The sequence below is a fragment of the Molothrus ater genome, chromosome 18, assembly GCF_012460135.2.
Source record: "Molothrus ater isolate BHLD 08-10-18 breed brown headed cowbird chromosome 18, BPBGC_Mater_1.1, whole genome shotgun sequence".
NCBI classification, from domain to species: domain Eukaryota; kingdom Metazoa; phylum Chordata; class Aves; order Passeriformes; family Icteridae; genus Molothrus; species Molothrus ater.
The window spans coordinates 12,719,786-12,738,131 of record NC_050495.2 but is presented as its reverse complement, the minus strand read 5'-3'; the positions used below and the strand labels follow the sequence as shown (position 1 = coordinate 12,738,131).

Genomic DNA, 18,346 nt, shown 5'->3' with positions numbered 1-18,346 from the left:
CAGTGCTGCAGGAGCAGTGGGGTGGTAAAGTGCTAGTAGGGTGGTAGTAAGGGCCACACCTTGGAGCCTGGTGTTGTGCAGAGGGCAGGAGTGTGACTGGAGCTGCTGTGGGGCTGTGTGCAGAGAAGCAGAAATGCAGCAGAACAGCCACTGCCATGAAATGAGGGGAAGCCCTGAGTGCTCCAAGGAGATTTTTCTTTGCCTATCAGTGCTGCCCAAACCTCCCAATGACAGGCGTGGAAAAAGGAATAGATTTACCAGAATCCCCAAATGCTGTATCCAGGAAAATCCCCTGCTGGGGTAATGCTGCTCTCCTGCAGCTCCTCCCTGCTGCCCACTGCAGTGCTGTCCCCTCATCCTGTATTCAGCTTTGGTTCAGCTGCTCTGAGCCTGCAACTCTCTCTGAGCTGCTCAGCCTGGTGTGGAGCAGCAGCAGAGCTCAGGGAGCTGGCACTCACTCAGATGGGATTGTCTAGGAAGGTTTAAACCTTTCTCTCAACCATCTCCATAAAGCACAGCTGGGACTGGGACAGCTGTAGTTGGGTTTGGCTCCAAAAACAAGCACAAGTGTTTAAGTGCTCGTTGTGTTCTCAGAGTAAATGTTTTACCCCCCTGGTGCTCGTTTGCAAACCCAACAAAGCTGCTGTGAGCACTGCCTCTGATGGGCTCTGCCTCAGCCTGGGCTGGAATTGCTCCTGATTAGTGAAAATGGACTGAGGAGGGGGAGCTGGGGCTGCTGGACTGGGAAAGTGGGAAAAGGAGGAGTCACTCAGCCACATCTCCGTACAGCCACCTGAGAGCTGAGGAATTAACTGAGTCATTACCCCAGAAAGTGCCCAAATATCCCTTCCCGTGTAGAAAGAAGTGTTTGACAGGGCCAGGCAGCGCTGGGCTCTTCAGGGAGAAGGGAATGACTGCACAGGGTGGAGGAACTGGACAATCTTTAAGGTCCCTTCCCATCCAAACCATTCCATGACTCCTCTGCGCCAGCCCCTGGGGGAGCTGAGTGATCCCCTCCCTCCCCAGCCCCTTCCCTTGGGTCACTGGGATGGAGGCAGGTGTGACACAAACCTGACATCACTTCTGCTCCTGCGGCCATGGGAGGAGCCAGGTGGCACAGGGATAATCAGGAAAGGGATCCACAGCACCTCTGAAGCTACAGCTGATCCCTTCTCAGCACACTCGTGGTAGGGCAGGGCTGCAGCAGCACCTGCAGCTCTGAAAGGCCCCAGGCCAGGAATTCCACCAGAGCTGAGCTACAAAAGGTGCTGTGAGTGATTCTAAGCCTCTTTTCTGTGCACAGACCAGAAGAAGCAGACAGCTTCTCACCCTTCCCAGGCAGAAGCCAAGGGTTATCATGAGCCACATCTAAGTGCTTCCAAACCCATTTTAAGATGTTGTGATTCCTGACAGTGCCTGGGAACTCAGGCACAGGGCTGTTTTCAAAGATTCTCCACCTCCCAGAGAAGGAGGAGGCACAGAGAGGGCAAAGGATGAGTGAGGTGAACACACAGACATAAGAGAGGACCAGGAGTTTTATTTGAACACAGTAAGGGAAGTACAGCAGCAAAATTCCTTGAGTCCATCTGGCTTCACATGGTATCAGTTGGTGGCTCGGAGTTGTTCCATCAGGAATCCATTCCCAGTTTCAGGAGGCTGAATCCATCCCTGCAGTGCCTGTTGCCACCCCAGGCTGGCTCCTGCTGCTGAGCTGCTCAGTTCTCATACTTGTGCTTGATGTGTTTCCACAGTTTCTGCATGCAAAACAAGCAGGAAAAAAAATCAGGACGTTTTAGGCAGCTTCTTAGTGGGGCTGGGATAACAGAATCCAAAATGCAAATTATCCTAGTGGGGAGGTGGTGATGGAGTCCTGTACTGGATCTGGAGGACACAGGGATGCACATGGGGGCTCCTGGCTTCTAATCTGGACAGGGAAGAAGCTGCAGAGATTCGCCTTCCCCTGTTCTGCTCTGGAATAGTGGCCCAGAGACGCTGCCTTGAATTCCCACCCGGACTGGAGAGGGCAGTTCTGCTTCTGCACATAAGGGATGCACAGAACAATCACAGAATCATAGAATGGGTTGGAAGGGATCCTAAAGCTCATTCAATGCCACCCCTGCCATGGCAGGGACACCTCCCACTGTCCCAGGTGCTCCCAGCCCCAATGTCCAGCCTGGCCTTGGGCACTGCCAGGGATCCAGGGGCAGCCCCAGCTGCTCTGGGCACCTGTGCCAGGGCCTGCCCACCCTGCCAAGGAACAATTCCTGATTCCCAATATCCCATCCATCCCTGCCCTCTAGCAGTGGGAGCCATTCCCTGTGTCCTGGCACTTCACGCTCTTGTCCCAAATCCTTTTCTCATCTCCTGGAGCCTCTGTATGCCCTGAACGGGGCTCCAAGGTCTCCCCCAAGCCTGCCTCGCTATCCTGCAGTCATTATCCCGCCACTGGTGTACTTAGGAGCCTAAGGACGACATGACCCCTTTTACCCAAGGGATCCAGGGGCTGGGGACACCCAAGGCCACCAGCCCTTATCCCCTTCCTCTGCCGTGGCCAGATCGGCCGAGCCGGGGGCCTACAGAGCACAAAATCGGCTCCTTTTCCTCCTCCCGCTCCCCCCCTGCCTTGCACGCCCCTTCCAAGCGGCCAGAGAAGCCCAAGGACACCCCGAAGCCTGGACCACCGAGCGCCACGACAGCCGCGGAGCCCCTCGGGGGCGGCCGAGCCGCGCTGACCCTCAGCGAGCCCTGAGGCCGAGCCGCGGGCCCGGAGCTGCCGGGGCGGGGCCCAGCGGGGCCGGCCTGACCTTCAACGCTGGGCCCGCGCCCGGGCGGCCCCGGCCGGGCCTTCCACAGCCCCTACCCCTTCGTTGAGATGCTCGAAGAGCGCGTCCGCGCCCTGGTCGAAGGCGCGCTCGAAGAGCACCGCGCCCAGCATGATGGACAGCGCGAACGTGGAGCTGCGGCGGAACAGCGACCCGTACACCCGCCGCAACAGCACCATCTTGCCTGCGCGCTCTGCGCCTGCGCCGCGAGGGCTGCTGGGGGATGTAGGCGGTACTCTGTTATTTATATGGCGTGCAATGGCCGTGGGGCATGCTGGAAGTTGTAGGCTGCGCGCTGTGCCGTTTGTGACCTGCGCATGCGCTGTTGCCGTAGGGTGTTGTGGGAGTTGTAGGCGGCGCGGCGCGGGCCTAGGCAGAGGTGGGTGAGCGTGGCGGGGGTATCGGGGGGTCCCTGTGAGGCTCCACTCGTCCCGTCCCTCCCGCCTTGTCCTCAGCGGCCTCCGCTGGGCAGCCCCGGGGGCTGTGCGGTGAAACCGGCCCGGCCGTGGCCGTGGCTGGGGCGGGACCCAGACGGGGCTGAGGGGGCAGAGATACTCCGGGCCTGCCCTGCCCTGCCCTGGTGTCCGACCAAGGGTGACAGGGACAGGAAGGAGGCTGCGGTCACTGCCCTCAGCTGACCCCCGGAAGGTGGGTGGGAGGCGATTTGGGGTGGTTTTTGGGGTGTTTTTGGGGTGTTTTCTGCAGTTTAGGGTTGCAAAAGGGGGTTGGTGTCAGTGTCAGGGGAGTGGGAGGAGGCGTAGGGCTCATGAATCGAGGAGTGGTTGGGTTGGAAGGGATCCTGAAGCCCATCCAGTGCCACCCCTGCCATGGCAGGGACACCTCCCACTGTCCCAGGCTGCTCCCAGCCCCAATGTCCAGCCTGGCCTTGGGCACCGCCAGGGATCCAGGGCCAGCCCCAGCTGCTCTGGGCACCTGTGCCAGGGCCAGGGGACCTCTGGCAGCTGCTCCAGAGGCCTCGGGAGGAGTGAGTGGGACCTGGCCCCGTGTGGCAGAACAAAAGTGTTTCCCATTTGCTGCCCCTCTCTTTTTAAACTCAGTGAGAGCAGAGCAGCCCTGGTTGACTCTAGCGCAGAGAGGAGAGAGGTAAATTTGGATTTAGGAAGGCAGAACAGACAGGGGCGGGACAGGGGAATCCTGACACTGAGGCTGTTTCCCCACAGGGCTGTTGTTAAGCAAGTGTCCATGAAGTTCCAGAGCAGATCCTCAAGTGATGCTGCTCTGTTGTTTTGTTTGTCCCACCCCCTCAGAAGTAGCACAAAGTCTGTCTGCAGAGTAGTTTCTCCTGATTTATTCATATTTTTTCCCTCATGCAGTGACTGTGGGGACCTGTGGGATTTTTCTGGGTTAGGACAAGACCTCTGCTTGTTCTGGAAGCCTGGAAGGTGCCTGGCACATCCCTGTGTAGTGTTATCCCTTGGAACCCCAGAATATCCCAAGTGGGAAGGAACCCCCAGGGACCATCCAGCCCAGCCCCTGTCCCTGCCCAGACCCCCAACAATCCCACCCTGTCCATCCCTGGCAGTGCTGCCCAAAGGCTCCTGGAGCTCTGGCAGCCTCAGGGCCGTGCCCGTTCCCTGGGCAGCCTGGGCAGTGCCAGCACCCTCTGGGGGAAGAACCTTGCCCTGATCTCAGCCTGAGCTGCCCTGGCCCAGCTCCAGCCATTCCCTGGCTTCTGACCTTGGTCACCACAGAGCAGAAAAACTCAAATTTTATTTTTGAAATGTAACTGCTCTGGATTATCTAACACAAATCCCCCCAGTTGCCCATTAATTGCTGCTACCAGGATGGTTTGTGTGTGGTGGGGTTGCTGTTGATCCCAAATAAGCTCTCGATTCCCAATGGAAGCTGTCCCTACCTGTGGCAGGGATTGGGATGAGATGAGCTTTAAGGTCCCTTCCAACCCAACCATTCCATGATTCTCTGATAGGACAAGGGGCAATGGCTCCCACTGCCAGAGGGCAGGGATGGATGGGATATTGGGAATCAGGAATTGTTCCCTGGCAGGGTGGGCAGGCCCTGGCACAGGTGCCCAGAGCAGCTGGGGCTGCCCCTGGATCCCTGGCAGTGCCCAAGGCCAGGCTGGACATTGGGGCTGGGAGCAGCCTGGGACAGTGGGAGGTGTCCCTGCCATGGCAGGGGCTGGCACTGGATGAGCTTTAATGTCCCTCCAACCCAACCATTCCATGATTCCATGGTTCCTCTGGGTGGAATGGAAAGCAGGATCTGTGCCTCTGTCATTGGGAAGGTGCTGGCAGACTCTGATGCCATTCCAGGTCTCCCTGTAGATCTGAGCCCATTTAAATTGGCAGCCGAGTATCAGAAGGCTGACACTTGCATTTAATTAATTCACATCTGCCTGGGTCTCCGAAGTGGCTGGAATGGCCCCGAGCCCGGGCTGTGAGGAGGCAGGAAATTGAGGTCAGGGCCCAGCAGCACCTCCCGGGCCCGCTGTGGAGAGCAGCAGCTCCCCCCAGACACAAAGGAGTCTGTGCCCCCTCCCGGGTCACCTTCCTCCCTCTGCCCGGGGAAACACCCCGAGGGGCAGAGATAAAATCTGCAGCTGACACAGAGCAGCGTGGAGTGCTCCGGCAGCAGCTGGAGCAGGGGAATGTGGGATGGTGCCCAGGATATCTTGGCTAGAGTTGTCCCAAGCCCCTCTCTGTCACCTTGGAGGTGCCTCAGACCAGGATATTGCTCACCCAGCAGGGCTCCAGGAGACACAGCGCAGCATTGCTGTTACACTTTTATACAACATAAAGCTCTGGGTTGTTGGGGTTTTTTTTTAATTTTAATTTGCATTTATTCAGGAAGACTTTTAAGCTGGCACAAAGCCTGGCTAGAAGCATTTATGGCTGTGGTGGGCCCAGGTCTGAGTGCCCTGATTCAGTTGCAAATCAGGGGCTGGAGATGCTGAGAGGAAACGGCCAGGCTGAGGCAGCTCTTTATAGAACAGCTACATTTACTTTATTTTATAATGACTAAGATGGATTTAATTAGGAGCCATCTCTGTTTTCAGCTGAATAATGCTCTTTGTTTACTGCTGGAGCCGTTTGGGGAGATGGAAATAGGCTGGTGCTGCTCAGAAGCAGCTTTTGACTCCTCTGGATTCACAGAGTGCTGGGAAGTGCTGGTGTTGCAGAGAGTTGGCAGAACCCAGCAAGGCATCCATGCAGTGGGATCCTTGAAAAGTGGGGGATAAGTGTTGGGTTTAATCACTGAAGGGGAAAGTCTCAGGGAGAATCTGATACCTCTCTAATTGCTTTTTACAATCCCTCTGTCCCCTGCAATGGGAATTGCTCAGAGAATTTGGGAGCAGGCAGCCGTGGGATGTGGGATCTGGAGTCTGGAGGAGCTTTCTGCCCTGGTTGTTGGGGGAGGAGGGGGAAGGAGCTTCTGCAATTATTGCTGTTGGAGTGATGAAAGAGAAAGTTTGAAATACGATTTCAAAGGCTGGCTGCTGCTGGGCTTCCGCAGGCAGAATTCCCTGGGAGATCTCTGGAAACTTGTGTGGGACCGCTGCAGAATCTCATTTGTTTTCCCTGTCTGCAGCATTCTCTTCTGCAGAGATGGAGTGCAGGAGCCAGCAGCTGAGACAGGGAGATTTCTGTGTCACCAGGAACTTTGGGAGACTATGGAATAGCATGTGGAACAGGGATTTTTCAGTATTTAAAAGCATTGTTCCCCCTGAATTCCAGCAGCCTCACCACAGTGCTGCAAACCTGGCTGCAAAACTCAGGGATGCAAAGGATGAGGGAATTTATGGCTCCGTGCTCATTAAGCAGTGCTTGGGTTTGGGTTCTTGGGCTGGAGGAGGACGATTTCAGACCTCAAGCCCTGCAGAGCTGGGTCAGGATCAGCCCAGGGCATGGGGGATTTGGGGTCCCAGCACACCCAGCTGGGGCATGGCCAGCCCTCACCCCCCCCCAGGAAGGAACCTCAAAGGGATTCCAGTTCACTTGGAATATCTGAACATTTTACCTTCAGTGTGGAGGTTTGCAATCCAATATTAAAAATCTCAGAAGGTCTTCCCATGGAATGCAGCTTTGCTTTAACTTGTGGTGTGAGGCCTTGGAGATTTCCAGGGGTTTGATTTTGAAGCAGTAGTTCCTGGGAGCAGGGGAGGGAAGGGAATGTGGTGCTGGTGCTCCTGCTGGGATGGATGTCTGGCAGGAGGCTTGGCAGCCCTGCCTGAGCTGGGCACACTGGGCTCTGAGGGCTTGCCTGGTGCTCTGCTCTTCATCCTGAGCCAGGGGAGTCAGCCAGGGGGCTGTGATTGATTCTGGACCCATTTTATTTATGAAATCTTTATTTCTTGTGCTGGTCTCTGTGCCACTTTTTAAATGCATTCAGCTGTCAAAGTGTCAAAACCTGGAGAATTGCTTTTGGAGTTTATCTCCCAGTCCATCCATCTTTGCCATTCACCAGGTACCTCTGTATCCCTCAGGAGAGAGCTTGCAGCTCCTTCAGGGTGTTTGTTGCACCTCCAGCAGGGACATCTGATGGGGACAGGTGCCTGAAGGATTAAACACAAGCTGATCTCACCTGCACTGACAGTGGCAGGCCCAGCACAGGTGGGAGCTCCCAAATTCTGTTGTGATCTTAGTGCTGTACTCAGAGCAGACACCCCTTGGTGCCATAGGCTGGGGAGGATGAGGAGAGCAATCCATGATGTCTAGGAAAAAACAGGTGGCTCAGTGGATTGTAGGAAATATGTGCTGTAGTGTTTATAATGCAGCTGCCCACAGGACAGGTGAGATCAGCTTCTGTTTTATCTTTGAGGATAAAATGAGCTTTGCTGAGTTTCTTCCTTACCTTGCAGAGATGGACACTGGGGAGTTTCCTTCCTCTTTTGTATCAGCTCGTGGAGGTTGTGGTCAAAGGTCCCCAGGACCTCCAGCTCCTCCCATTTGCACCTTGCATGGTTTGTGCTGCACCTTCCCTGCAGCCTGTGGCTCTCTGTTTTCTGTGCTCTGAGCTCAGGGAAGGAGAATCCTTCCAGCAGAGCTGTTGTTGCTTTGGGTGACAGAGATAAATGCAGATCAGGCCTTTTCTCCCATGTACAGGCAGCAGATCCTGCCCCAGCAGTCTGTGATGGACAAGGATATGAACTGTTGGGTCTCACCTCTTTGTCTGCCTGCCAGCCCTAAGTGATTTGAGTCCTCCTCCTTTGGAAGCAGGCGCTGTAAATCCTGGATCCTCCATTCCCATGGCTGGGCGCCGAGGAGCTGCCTGATGACCCCAGGACATGCTGATACTGTTTTGCCAGGAGAGAGATGGGCAAAAGGTACTTCTGTGACTACTGTGACAGGTCCTTCCAGGACAACCTGCACAACAGGAAGAAACACCTCAATGGAGTGCAGCATCTGCGGGCTAAGAGAGTCTGGTACGACTTATTCCGAGGTGGGTGCTCCCAGCTTCTGCCACTCCCTTCCTGGGACTGGGGAGGTGATGGATGTGGATGGGAGGGAATGGGAAGAGGAAATAAATCAGCACTGATGGTTTATATACACTCTGTGTGCCAGCAATTTGAGCATGTGATGCTGCTGGATCAGGCAGTCCCAGGGGTGAAACCCTCGTGTGTGGCTCTGACCTGTCTCAGCACACAGCTCCAGGTATGTTAGTGCCAGCCTGAGGAGTGCAGTGGGAATGGGCTAAACTGGCTGTGAAACCATTGCCTGCATGTCCCTCTGCTTCCTTCTGCTCCCTGACCAGTTTGGGACTGGAGATGATGGGATTTTGCTGTGCCCAGGATCTTTACCTGTTCATCCCTTGTCTCCCCAGATGCTGCTGCAATCCTGCAGGAAGAGCAAACCAAGAAACCTTGTCGGAAGTTTCTGCAAACAGGTGAGGAGTTCTAAGGTGGAAAGAAGTGCCTGGGCTTGAGCAGCTCCTTCCAGAGCCAGCCCAGGGCTGGAGGGAGGGGCTTGGGCCTGTGTCTGGCATCCAGGTGTGATGGAGCCTGGGTTTGCTTGCTCAAGGACCTCCTCTGGGTGGTTCTCATGGGACTTTGGCTCTTCCCAGAATTATTAAAGTTGGGAAAGACCTTTAAGATCACCAAGTCGAAATGTCAGTACAGCACCACCATGTTCATCATTAAGCTGTGTCCCCAGGTGTCACATCCACAGACTTTTTTGAGCACTTCCAGGGGTGGTGACTGCACCACTTCTCTGGGCAGCCCATTCCAATGCTTTACAACCCATTCTGTGAAGAAATATTTCCTATTATCTAATCTAGAGGATTTTGAAACTGAATTTTCAAATCTCACTATTTCATTCCAGGACAGTGTGATTTTGGGTCCAACTGCAGATTTTCCCACATGACAGAGCAGGACCTGGAGAAGCTGAGTGCCCAGGTTCAAGGTGAGTCCTCCAACAGGGCAATGTCTGAGGATCTCCTTGCAGGGGGAGTTGCTGCAGGGGGGTGTGAGGGGTTGTGCAGGCTGTGATCCCTTGCTGCCTGTGTGGAGCCAGCCAATCCCTCCTGCTTCCTAGTGCTGTGTGAGCCTGGAAGTGCTGCAGTTTGTCATATGCTCCCTGCTCTCGAGCTGCTGGCACAGACACAAACCTGGAGCTGAGCAGTGCTGCTACCACTTGGCAGCAAGAGTCTGGAGTGGCCTTCCTGAGCCCTCGGGGTTTTGTTCAGTCAGGGAATAAAAACTGTCAGCAGCAGAGGGCACTGGTACATCACATCCCCTTAAATTTATGGATTTGATTTTCCCCCACCTTGCTGCTATTACCAGGGAGCTGCTGCTTCCACCCGTGGGAAGAGCTGGTGGGAAGAGCTGTCCTGCTGTCGGGCTGTGAAAGGGGTCCTGGATCCAGAAACAGCCTCTGCTTGGGTGGCTTTGGATGGAAGTGAAGTGTGGGCAGAGGGTGGATGGCAGCTGCTCCCTGCTGGGAGCCTGCAGAGCGCTTTTGAACTTTCTCATTCTGGGACTACCATTCTTGGAACTACTTTTCTTTTAGGGAAAAGAGGTGGTAGCTCTGTTTTCTCCACAGGAGTCATTACTTTAGTGGTTAAAGAAAATCACAGAATCACAGACTGGGCTGGGTGGGAAGGAATCTCAGAGCTCATCTCACTCCACCCCTGCCATGGGCAGGGACACCTTCCACTAGACCAGGTTACTCCAAGCCCCATCCAGCCTGGCCTTGGACAGTTCCAGGGAGTGTGAGTGAGGAGTTGGTGAGAACTTGTGGAATGGTTGAAATCCCCACTGGAGATCATCTAACCCTCACCATGCTGCAAGCAGGGTGCTCAGGGCTACATCCAGTGTGTTTCAAATACCTCAAGGCTGGAGACTCTGTGGATGACCTGATCAGTGTTTGACTGGGTTCATAATAAAAATGTGTAATTTTTAAAGTATTTCAATAGAAATTCCTGATGGAAATTCCCATATTTTGGGTTGTGCCATTGTCTCAGTACTGGGGAGCCCAGCAGTGGGTACAGCACCCAGATCTGGCCTGACAATGTGGAGCAGAGGAGGATTCCTTCCCCAGCCTGGTGTCCCAGTGCAGCCCAGCTTGGAGCAGCTCCCATGCCCACATCCTCTCTGGAGCCAGCTGTTGTTTTGCCAAGAGTCTGGCAAAGCCAGGCTGAGGTGTTGGAAGTGTGGGATGTGAGAGGGGGGTGTGCGTGGGGCAGAGCCTCTCCTGGCCCTCAGAGGGATCCCATTTGGGGAGGGGGAGCTCAGGGGAGCTCAGGGGGAGGCAGGCAGGCAGCACAGAGCTCTCCCAGGTTGTGCTGAGTCAGTGAGAGCCCCCGAGGTGACTCTGAATCAATCTCTGAGCGCTGCTGGCGGTCGATAAAGCCACGGTGGGGATGGAGTGCTCCAGCCCTTCCCAGAGCCACCTTCCAGCCAGAGCCTCTGCCTGACCCCCCTCTGCTGGGCTCCCGAGGGTGCACAGAGTGGCAGCACAGGAACCTCTGGCATTTCCAGGCACTGGCTGTTCCTGCAGGAGAAGTGGGAGCTCTCTGGAGCGGAGCAGGGAGGGCTGGCAGCTCCTCTGCACTCGGGCAGCTTTCCTTGCCAATTACACTTGTTATTGAGTATTGACTTGTGTCAAATGGGTCGGTGTAAGTGCAGGATTGGCTGCTGAGAGCCAATTCCAGGGAGATTACTGGGAAACCTTGCATTTGTGCTCTGGAGTCAAACATTTCATTTACCAATTAGCCCTGAAGGAGCGATGGCCAGGGGACAGGGGGTGCTTGGTTGGAGAGTTCAATCCTGCTCACCTCTCTCATGGTGTGGTTTTGTGCATCACACAGGCTCCAGCTCTGATCAGAGAGTTTGGAGGGATTTGGTGTAGGGAAAGGCTCAGCAGGATTTGGTGGAGGAGAGGGACAGCCTGTAGCAGACAGATGGAAGGATCAGACACTGTCTGGTGAGTCATGGGCACGTCCCAGCACTCCTTCAAAGTGTCAAAGCACCCTGCCCAAGCACCCTTGTCTCAGGTGCTGGGGGTGAGGAGGGCAGAGTTGAGGGCAAGCTCGTAGTGGCAGGGTGTGTAATTCACACAGGATCCTCCATCAGTAATATCCCACATGCATCTCCACTCAGGATCTCTGAGCCATGAGCCATCCCAAGCCACAGCCAGCAGGATTGGAGAAATCTGGACCACGCTGCCTCTCACTGACCCAGCTGGGAGATTTTGGCAGCTTTGGAGCCAGGGGTTTTCAAGGATTTGAGATGAGCTGAGAGCCTGGAAGCTCCAGAGCTTTCCCAAGCCCTGGGGGGACCATGCTGGGGGTGGCCAGGCTGGTGGGGGATGCTTTCCTGGTGGGCCCACAGTGCTGCTTAACCCCCCTTTCCTCAGCTCTGGTGCAGGCAAAGCCTTGTCTGACTTTTATTTTTAACCCATCTAAACCATGATGAGACTTTTTTTATCATGTAAATATTGAACCTGTCCCTGAGTCCCTGTGAGTATTTGGCATTGGTAGCTCTGTGTCCGTGAACTCACCTTGATAATGAAGTATTTTTATCACAGCCAAAGGAAACATGACATTATCCTTAACATTTGGCCCTTTTAATGCTGGGAGTTCACCCTGTAGTTTGGTTAAGTTTTGTGGGTTAAGTAGGAAAATTTCTGGATGATTCCATGTTCTAGAACAGCTTGGAGCCTGGCCTACTTTGGCATCAGCATCTCTGCACCCTGTAGAATATCCTCATCAAGAAGCAACAGTTTACACCTTCAGCAGGGAGGGAGCTCATATTCCCAGCTGTTCCCCCATCAAAGCATTAGCCTTCTGCATCTGCTGCATCATTCATCAGCCAGACACTTCCAAGCTGTCATTTTAAGTACAGTCATGTCAGGAGAAGTCACTGTCAAATTGCCATCTCCTTGCTCAGAGTTATTGGCTCCCCGCTAATCCGTGTCCCTGGTGCAGACAGGATCGACCTGGCTCTGATGGCTGCAGCCAGGCAGGGCTGCCAGAGGAGGGCACAGCTGGGGAGGGTTTGCAGGGTGTCCGTGAGGTTGCAGGGGTCTGAGGGCCCTGCTGGGGTGGCTGGAGTCCACTGGTTTAACTGGGCAGGGAGCAGGAGTGCTCACACTGGGCCTGCAGGGCAGTCACTTGTTTGGCTGCTCCGATGGCAGAGGCTCCTCAGCCCCATCTCAGCCATGCTCTGGTGCTGGTCTTGTGCTCTGGAGGAGTTGGGGTTCCACATCATCCACCAGGGAGGCAGCTGAGGGATTTCATGTGCATCTCTTTGCTGGGTGAGAGCTGAGGGATTTCCTGTGCATTGCCTTGCTGGGTGACCCCCCCCAGCAGGTACTGGTGGGTTCCATCTCTCACACAGTAGTGCCTTTGTCAACAATAACACCCATGAGGAGAGAAGATAAATGTGGACCCTGCTCTGGCATCATTAGAGGCACTTCACAACTGCAGATGCTCTTTCAATTGGCTGTAATCAGACTTGGAAGCAAACACCACAGTGAGGAGGAGGAATGGGGGGGGAAGCACCTTCACACCTGTCCAGCTGCATGGGCACATGTGGGGAGCAAGAGCTGGTAAAGGCCTTTCAGAGCTGCTTCTTGGAACAGCTGTTGGCATTCAGGGAGTATTTCCAATTTCAAGGTGTGTTTGGTGGTCCCTGGATGGGATGTGTGTGCTCCAGAGGGACATGGACATCATCAAGGTGGGCAGAGCTGGAGGGCTGCCTGTCCCTGCTGCCACATTTCTGAGCCTGAGGTTTGGACTGCTCTGGAGCAGCAGCTCCTGGAGCTGTGAGAACAGGGAGACAGCTGGATGTCTTTCTGATGTGGATATCTGGGGCCTCATTTGGGGCAGTGCAAATCCAGAGTGGTTCCACAGCATCCAGTGAACTTTTCTGGCTGGGAGTTGTGGCTACTCCATCCCTGGTGTGGTACCTTGGGGCTCCCTGCTGAACAGAGAAGCTTGGACTGTTCGTGCTCTGTTCTCTGCTGGGGTTGGGAGTTGCATGAAAAGGAAATGGCAGTGGCACAGAGAGGTGGGAGAGATTCTTCATGATTTTCTTCCCTGCCTTATTGAAGCTTCTCATAGACACTGCTTGTCTGTCCCCTTGCTGAGGTGGGATGTGCTCAGGAGCTGGAAGAACATGGAACAAAGGGAAATAAGGTCCTCAAGGTTGCCAGATGAGTCTAACCCTGAGTGTGAGCAGTGCCCAGCTCTCCAGGCTGAGCTTCTTGCCTGCCCATCTCCCCACCTGGCCAGCTGCTTGCGTTGACCCCAGGTCGCTCTGCTGGGGCTTTGATCCCTGGGAACAGCTGTGGGAGACTGGAACTTTGCTGTCCCCAACCTTCTCGGTGGGCTCAGAGCAGCAGCCGGACCCCAGCGCTTTCTGTGGTGGCACTGGGCACATTGTCACCCCGCCCAGCAGCAGCAGCTGAAAAGGCTGGATGACAAATTATCCATCTGGCTGCTCATTGTGTAGCACATCCCTGCCATCCTGATTTAGTATTCAACAGGCAGATGAATAATTGGTTGCCACCAGTAGGATGAAGTGATCCTTCACTCTGCCCAAGCACTATTAATTTCACACTCTGTCTGCAAAGGTATAATATTTTCCTTAAAACATGTGACATAGGATGGGTGGGTGTGGAGCAGGCTCCTGAGGGGCACGGCTGCAGGTGCCTTGATCCCTAAATGGGATCAGGGGTCCCCCAGAAGGATGGATGAGCAGGGCTAAGGGAGTGACACGCAGCTGTCTCTGTTTTCTTTTTATTGTCACCAGTATTTGGTTTTCTGAGTTCCCTGGTCTGTTAGGTGGGAAGTTTCCACTAGACTGGGGCTGGGATTGCTGGGAGTGTGTCCTCATCCCTGATGTGCTGGCAGGAGTGTGGCTGTGTCAGGACTCCTGCTAGACCTGTCCAGCACCAGCTCCCTCCCTGCAGCTGGGGGGGACTGGGGAGCTTTGCTAACTGGGCAGCTGTGGGTTTGTGCCACGCTGGCTCCGTGCCCTTCTCCCCAGGGGATGCCTGTGGGCATCTGCCCACACAGCCCTTCCAGAGTGATTGGAGGGGTTGAAATCTTGATTCAGTAAACAGCAGAGGTTTCCTACTGGTTTCCTTCCTCGTTCCTAACCACCATGAGAAATAGAACAAGGAGTAATGGGCTCAAACTGAAAGAGGGGACATCTTGTGATCTCTCTTGAACCTGATCGATTCTGTAATTCTGTGATTTATGGAAGAAATCCTTCCCTCTGATGGGGTATGGCCCTGGCACAGGGTGCCCAGAGAAGCTGTGGCTGCCCCTGGATCCCTCGAAGTGTCCAAGGCCAGGTTGGACAGGGCTTGGAGCAGCCTGGGAAGGAAGTGTCCCTGACTGTGGTGGGGGGTGGGACAGGATGAGCTTTGAGGTGACTTCCAACCAAACCATTCCACGGTTCTAAATACAAGAACTTGTCCCCTGGTTCTCTCTGCCCTGGTTCTGCCCCTGGGCTGGTGACAGCTCTGCCTGGGCTGAGCAGGGGCTGGGGACACATCAGGCAGGGAGCTCCTTAAGCAGCCCTGACAGCAGCTCTGGGATCTGTCTGCTGGCTGGAACACGCACCCGGAACTGTTCAGACTCCCCAGGCTGCCAAGGCTGCATCGATCCGGACACTGTCCCTGTCATCTCCACCTAACAGGGCAGGGGTGGCACAGTTGCTGCTGCCACTTGGAGGGACACAGCTCTGGAAACAGCTCAGGGCCAGCCGAGGCTGTTCCAGGAAAGGATGAGGGTGATCTGCCCTGGGGGGAGATGTCAGACTCCCCTCAGTGCCCAAACTGCCACCGTGCTGGTTTAGCTCTTGTCCCCTGCTCTGCCTGGCTGCAGCTGTCACCAAGCATCAGATGGCAGGAGGGCACAGGAGGAGGAGGAGGGGCTGCCCAGGCATGGTGCACACTCTCCACCCTGTGAAACTCTGCAGGGTAATGAGCAGCAGGTTTAATGGAGTGAAAGGACAAGGGTCTGGTGGCCCTTTCTCTCATGGCCCTCCCTCTGATCCAGCCCTCTCTGATCTCAATCTTTCTCTCAAGCAGGAGAGAAGAGGCTGAAGGAGCTGCAGAGGGAGGGAGCAGATATCCCACCAGGCACCATCGAGGACTGGCTGGACAAGAGAGCCCAGAGGCTGAGTGCAGCTCAGAGCAGCAGGTACTGGGTGCTGGGGATCATCCAGGTGTGGATGCAAGGGGGATCCCACAGGAGGGCTGGGACAGGGGAGGGTGCAGGGCATCAGAGCTCCCAACACCCTCAGGCAGCACTCATGAGGGGCCTGTGTGTGGGTGCAGCCCTGCCTGCCCCACCAGGGATGTCTGCACAGGTGTCCCCGTTTGCCAGGGGACACTTTGGGAACAAGCCACAGCAGAGGGCTGCCCTTGCTCTGTGCAGAGCTCACAGGCACACCTGGAGGACAGAGCTGCTGCTGTGCTGGCTCATTAATGCCCAGGGTTCAGTGTCAGGAGCCTGCTTTCATCTGTTGACAGCTCCCCCATGCCCTGCCTGCCAGGGAGGGTGGAATTGGCTCCTCCTCACAGGATCCATTCAGACTGGGGCCCTGGCTGTTTCCTCGCTCACCTGACTGTGCCGCAGGCTTAATGGGATGACATTTGGGCAGGTGCCAAATCTCTCTTCTGTTCTTTCTCTGTTTGTTCCTGTCCTCTCCGTGTTTGGACTGGGCAGGAGCTTCCTTCTGGTGCTTGTCTGAGCTTGTTGCTCTGGGATTGTTCTGTCCCTCAGCTCAGCTGCCCTTGGCCTTGCAGAGGTGCCCACATTCCTGTCCCCTGCACTTCACTTGCCCCATTTTGTTTGTCCTGCCTGTGAATCCCTGGAACATGGGGTGGATCTGCTCTTACAGAAGATAGCTGTCACTGTTCCCAGAGGCATTTCCAGACCTTCAGAACTACTTGGTCATACCCAGAGGAATGTTCAGACCTTCAGAACTTGGTCCGTGCTGCCTCCATAGATGCACAAAACAAATTTCCAGGATTGTTGCTCTTTTTCCAGCCTCCCTCTCCCTGCAGGCTCAGAAACCATCTGCTACAGGAATTAAACACCAACTATTGGAACTTCCCTTCCTCTCTCCAGCCTTGCCAATGCCTCTCCCAGTCATCTCTGTGCTCCCCTTGTGCCCTCCAGCCCCACATTTCATGGGATTGATTTTTACTGATTTCCAAAGGAAATGGTAGAGAATGGATTTCCATTAGAAAAGGATCCAAAACCTCAAAGCTTCTGAGATGCCACAAGTTCCATGAGTGTGAAAGTGGGTAGAGGAGAGGGATCCCATTAACACCTTCAGAAAGGAAATATTCTTGACCTTGCTGGCCACTGGAGAGTCCCTGTTGGACAGCCATTGAAAATGCTCCAGCTGTAGGTAAACCTTTGATAGAGCACTTGTAGCTCATGAGACCCCAGGGAATTGAGTACCCAGGCAGCATCCTGCCTATTGATCAGTCCTGCTGCTCAGGAAATGCTCATTAGATGATGGCTCAACCTTGCAGCATTCCCTCTGCTCCATATCCACCTGTGCCTGAGCCACAGTGCTGGGGGGATGACACCAAATATCCCTGCCCAGAGGGGCTGGTGTGTGTCCTCATGGTCCTGCCTCATCCTGGGCTCTGGAGAATCCCCACTGAGGGGATAAAACCTTGAGCCAAGTGACTTTGCTCTGTGTTAGTTGCCTGGAAAACGCTCCTGGAAAACTACTCCTGTAGTTGGCTCTGGGCCACGGCCCCGCAGGGAGAGGAGGGTGCTGCTTCTCCCTGGGGTTATGTAAAGGAGTTTGATTAGATTTCTTCTGGCATAACAATTAAAAAGATTCATCAGGATCGGAGGTAGAGGCCTGAGAAGCTGCAAGGTTGCTGTCAGGGCTTGTGTGAGAGAACAAATGAGCTTCCTGCACTTGGGAATTAATGGAAAAGGTACATTTCCCATGAATTGAAACGTGCCCTGGTCAAACTGGAGGCAAGGGACAGATGGTTCTTGCTCCTGCACTTCTTCGTCCCAGTGTGGTGTTTGCAGCAGCCTCCACCAGTAAAGCTGAGGAGAGGAGCAGGGACAGAGTGATTCCCAGGCTGTGGGGTGAGGGAGAAGCCTCTTCCCTCTGCTGAAGGGTCCTCTGGTGCACACACCCTGCTGGTTTGGCAGCTCCTCCGTTTCCGAGGGGTCCTTGTCCTTTGGGAAGTGCACAGCTGGCTTGGGATTTGGGCTGCTTGGAAAGAAACATCTGCTGGTTTTGTTTGTTCTTCCAAGTCAGCTGTGTGAGGAGAGGGGATGGAGGGGCTGGGACCAGCCCTGCTCCCTGCACCTGGCAGCTGTGCCTGCTGAGCCCCTCTCAGGGGGCTGGGCTGCTCCCTCCGTGATCCCACCTCAGTTTTCACTGGCACACTCTGTGTCAGGCTGCTTGGATATGCTGGGGATGGTCACACAACTGTTCTGGTGCTGGATTTGGGATGGGGGTGTGAATGAACCCATTTGGTGATAACCAAAACCCTCCTCTGCTGGCCCCTTCTCTTTGGGGGCTACTGAGGGGGCACAGGGAAGCCCAGTCCCCAGCCTGGCCTTGGTGTCAGACAGACACACTGCTTCTCACCTCATCCCTTTCCCTCTCCCCTCACAGTGCTCTTCTTGAGAAACCAGCACCATTCCAGTACCCTCTGGGCTGGCCACCAGTGCAGGAGCTGCCCCCGTCCCTGCAGGCCCCCCCACCCGGGGGGTGGCCAGTGCCCCCCAACCTGCAGTGGGGCTGAGGCACCCCAGAGCCTGCCTGGGGCTGCCTGCCTCTGCTCTGGGAAAGGGACAGGATTATTTATACACACTTTTATTTCAATAAACCCTCCTCCTGCCCGTTGCAGCCTCCGTGTGTCGTGTTTGTGTTCCTCCCGTGGGCTGAGCCACTCCCCTGGCTCTGGAACGGGGATCTGTGCTCAGCACAGCTCCAGCCCTGCACAGGGGCTGTCTGTTGTCACCTGGAGCTGACATTCCCCATTTCCTGGGTGGGATCCATCCCCTCAGATCACTGCTGCCTGCTCTCACCCCAGCTCTGT

The 18,346-nt window shown here is 55.1% G+C and overlaps 2 protein-coding genes across 3 annotated transcripts; one reads left to right on the top strand and one right to left on the bottom strand.

Moving 5' to 3' along the window:
- Positions 1-1,517: 1,517 nt before the first annotated feature.
- On the bottom strand, positions 1,518-3,030 carry LOC118693215 (cytochrome b-c1 complex subunit 9). The gene is made up of 2 exons (XM_036393619.2): positions 2,861-3,030; positions 1,518-1,754 (listed from the first exon to the last, which is right to left on the bottom strand). Exons 1-2 carry the CDS (start codon positions 2,999-3,001, stop codon positions 1,716-1,718), a joined length of 180 nt encoding a protein of 59 aa, XP_036249512.1. The 5' UTR covers positions 3,002-3,030; the 3' UTR covers positions 1,518-1,715.
- A 132-nt stretch (positions 3,031-3,162) lies between these two features.
- On the top strand, positions 3,163-18,153 carry ZMAT5 (zinc finger matrin-type 5). 2 transcript variants are annotated; one of them, XM_036393577.2, is made up of 6 exons: positions 3,163-3,201; positions 8,021-8,243; positions 8,625-8,687; positions 9,122-9,202; positions 15,344-15,455; positions 17,920-18,153. In XM_036393577.2, exons 2-6 carry the CDS (start codon positions 8,117-8,119, stop codon positions 18,047-18,049), a joined length of 513 nt encoding a protein of 170 aa, XP_036249470.1. In that variant the 5' UTR covers positions 3,163-3,201; positions 8,021-8,116; the 3' UTR covers positions 18,050-18,153. The 2 variants fall into 2 exon arrangements, with proteins under 2 accessions (XP_036249470.1, XP_036249469.1); XM_036393576.1 differs by lacking the exon at positions 3,163-3,201 and adding an exon at positions 3,377-3,470.
- The last annotated feature ends 193 nt before the right edge of the window (positions 18,154-18,346 follow it).

What these genes read in the sequence shown, in the direction of transcription:
- LOC118693215 (XM_036393619.2), bottom strand. Translation starts at nt 3,001, where the DNA reads ATGGTGCTGTTGCGGCGGGTGTACGGGTCGCTGTTCCGCCGCAGCTCC. An exon ending in TCGAGCATCTCAACGAAGGG is followed by an intron (nt 1,755 to 2,860) that starts GTAGGGGCTGTG and finishes TTTTGCATGCAG; the next exon opens with AAACTGTGGAAACACATCAA.
- ZMAT5 (XM_036393577.2), top strand. Translation starts at nt 8,117, where the DNA reads ATGGGCAAAAGGTACTTCTGTGACTACTGTGACAGGTCCTTCCAGGAC. An exon ending in TCGGAAGTTTCTGCAAACAG is followed by an intron (nt 8,688 to 9,121) that starts GTGAGGAGTTCT and finishes ATTTCATTCCAG; the next exon opens with GACAGTGTGATTTTGGGTCC. An exon ending in AGTGCAGCTCAGAGCAGCAG is followed by an intron (nt 15,456 to 17,919) that starts GTACTGGGTGCT and finishes CTCCCCTCACAG; the next exon opens with TGCTCTTCTTGAGAAACCAG.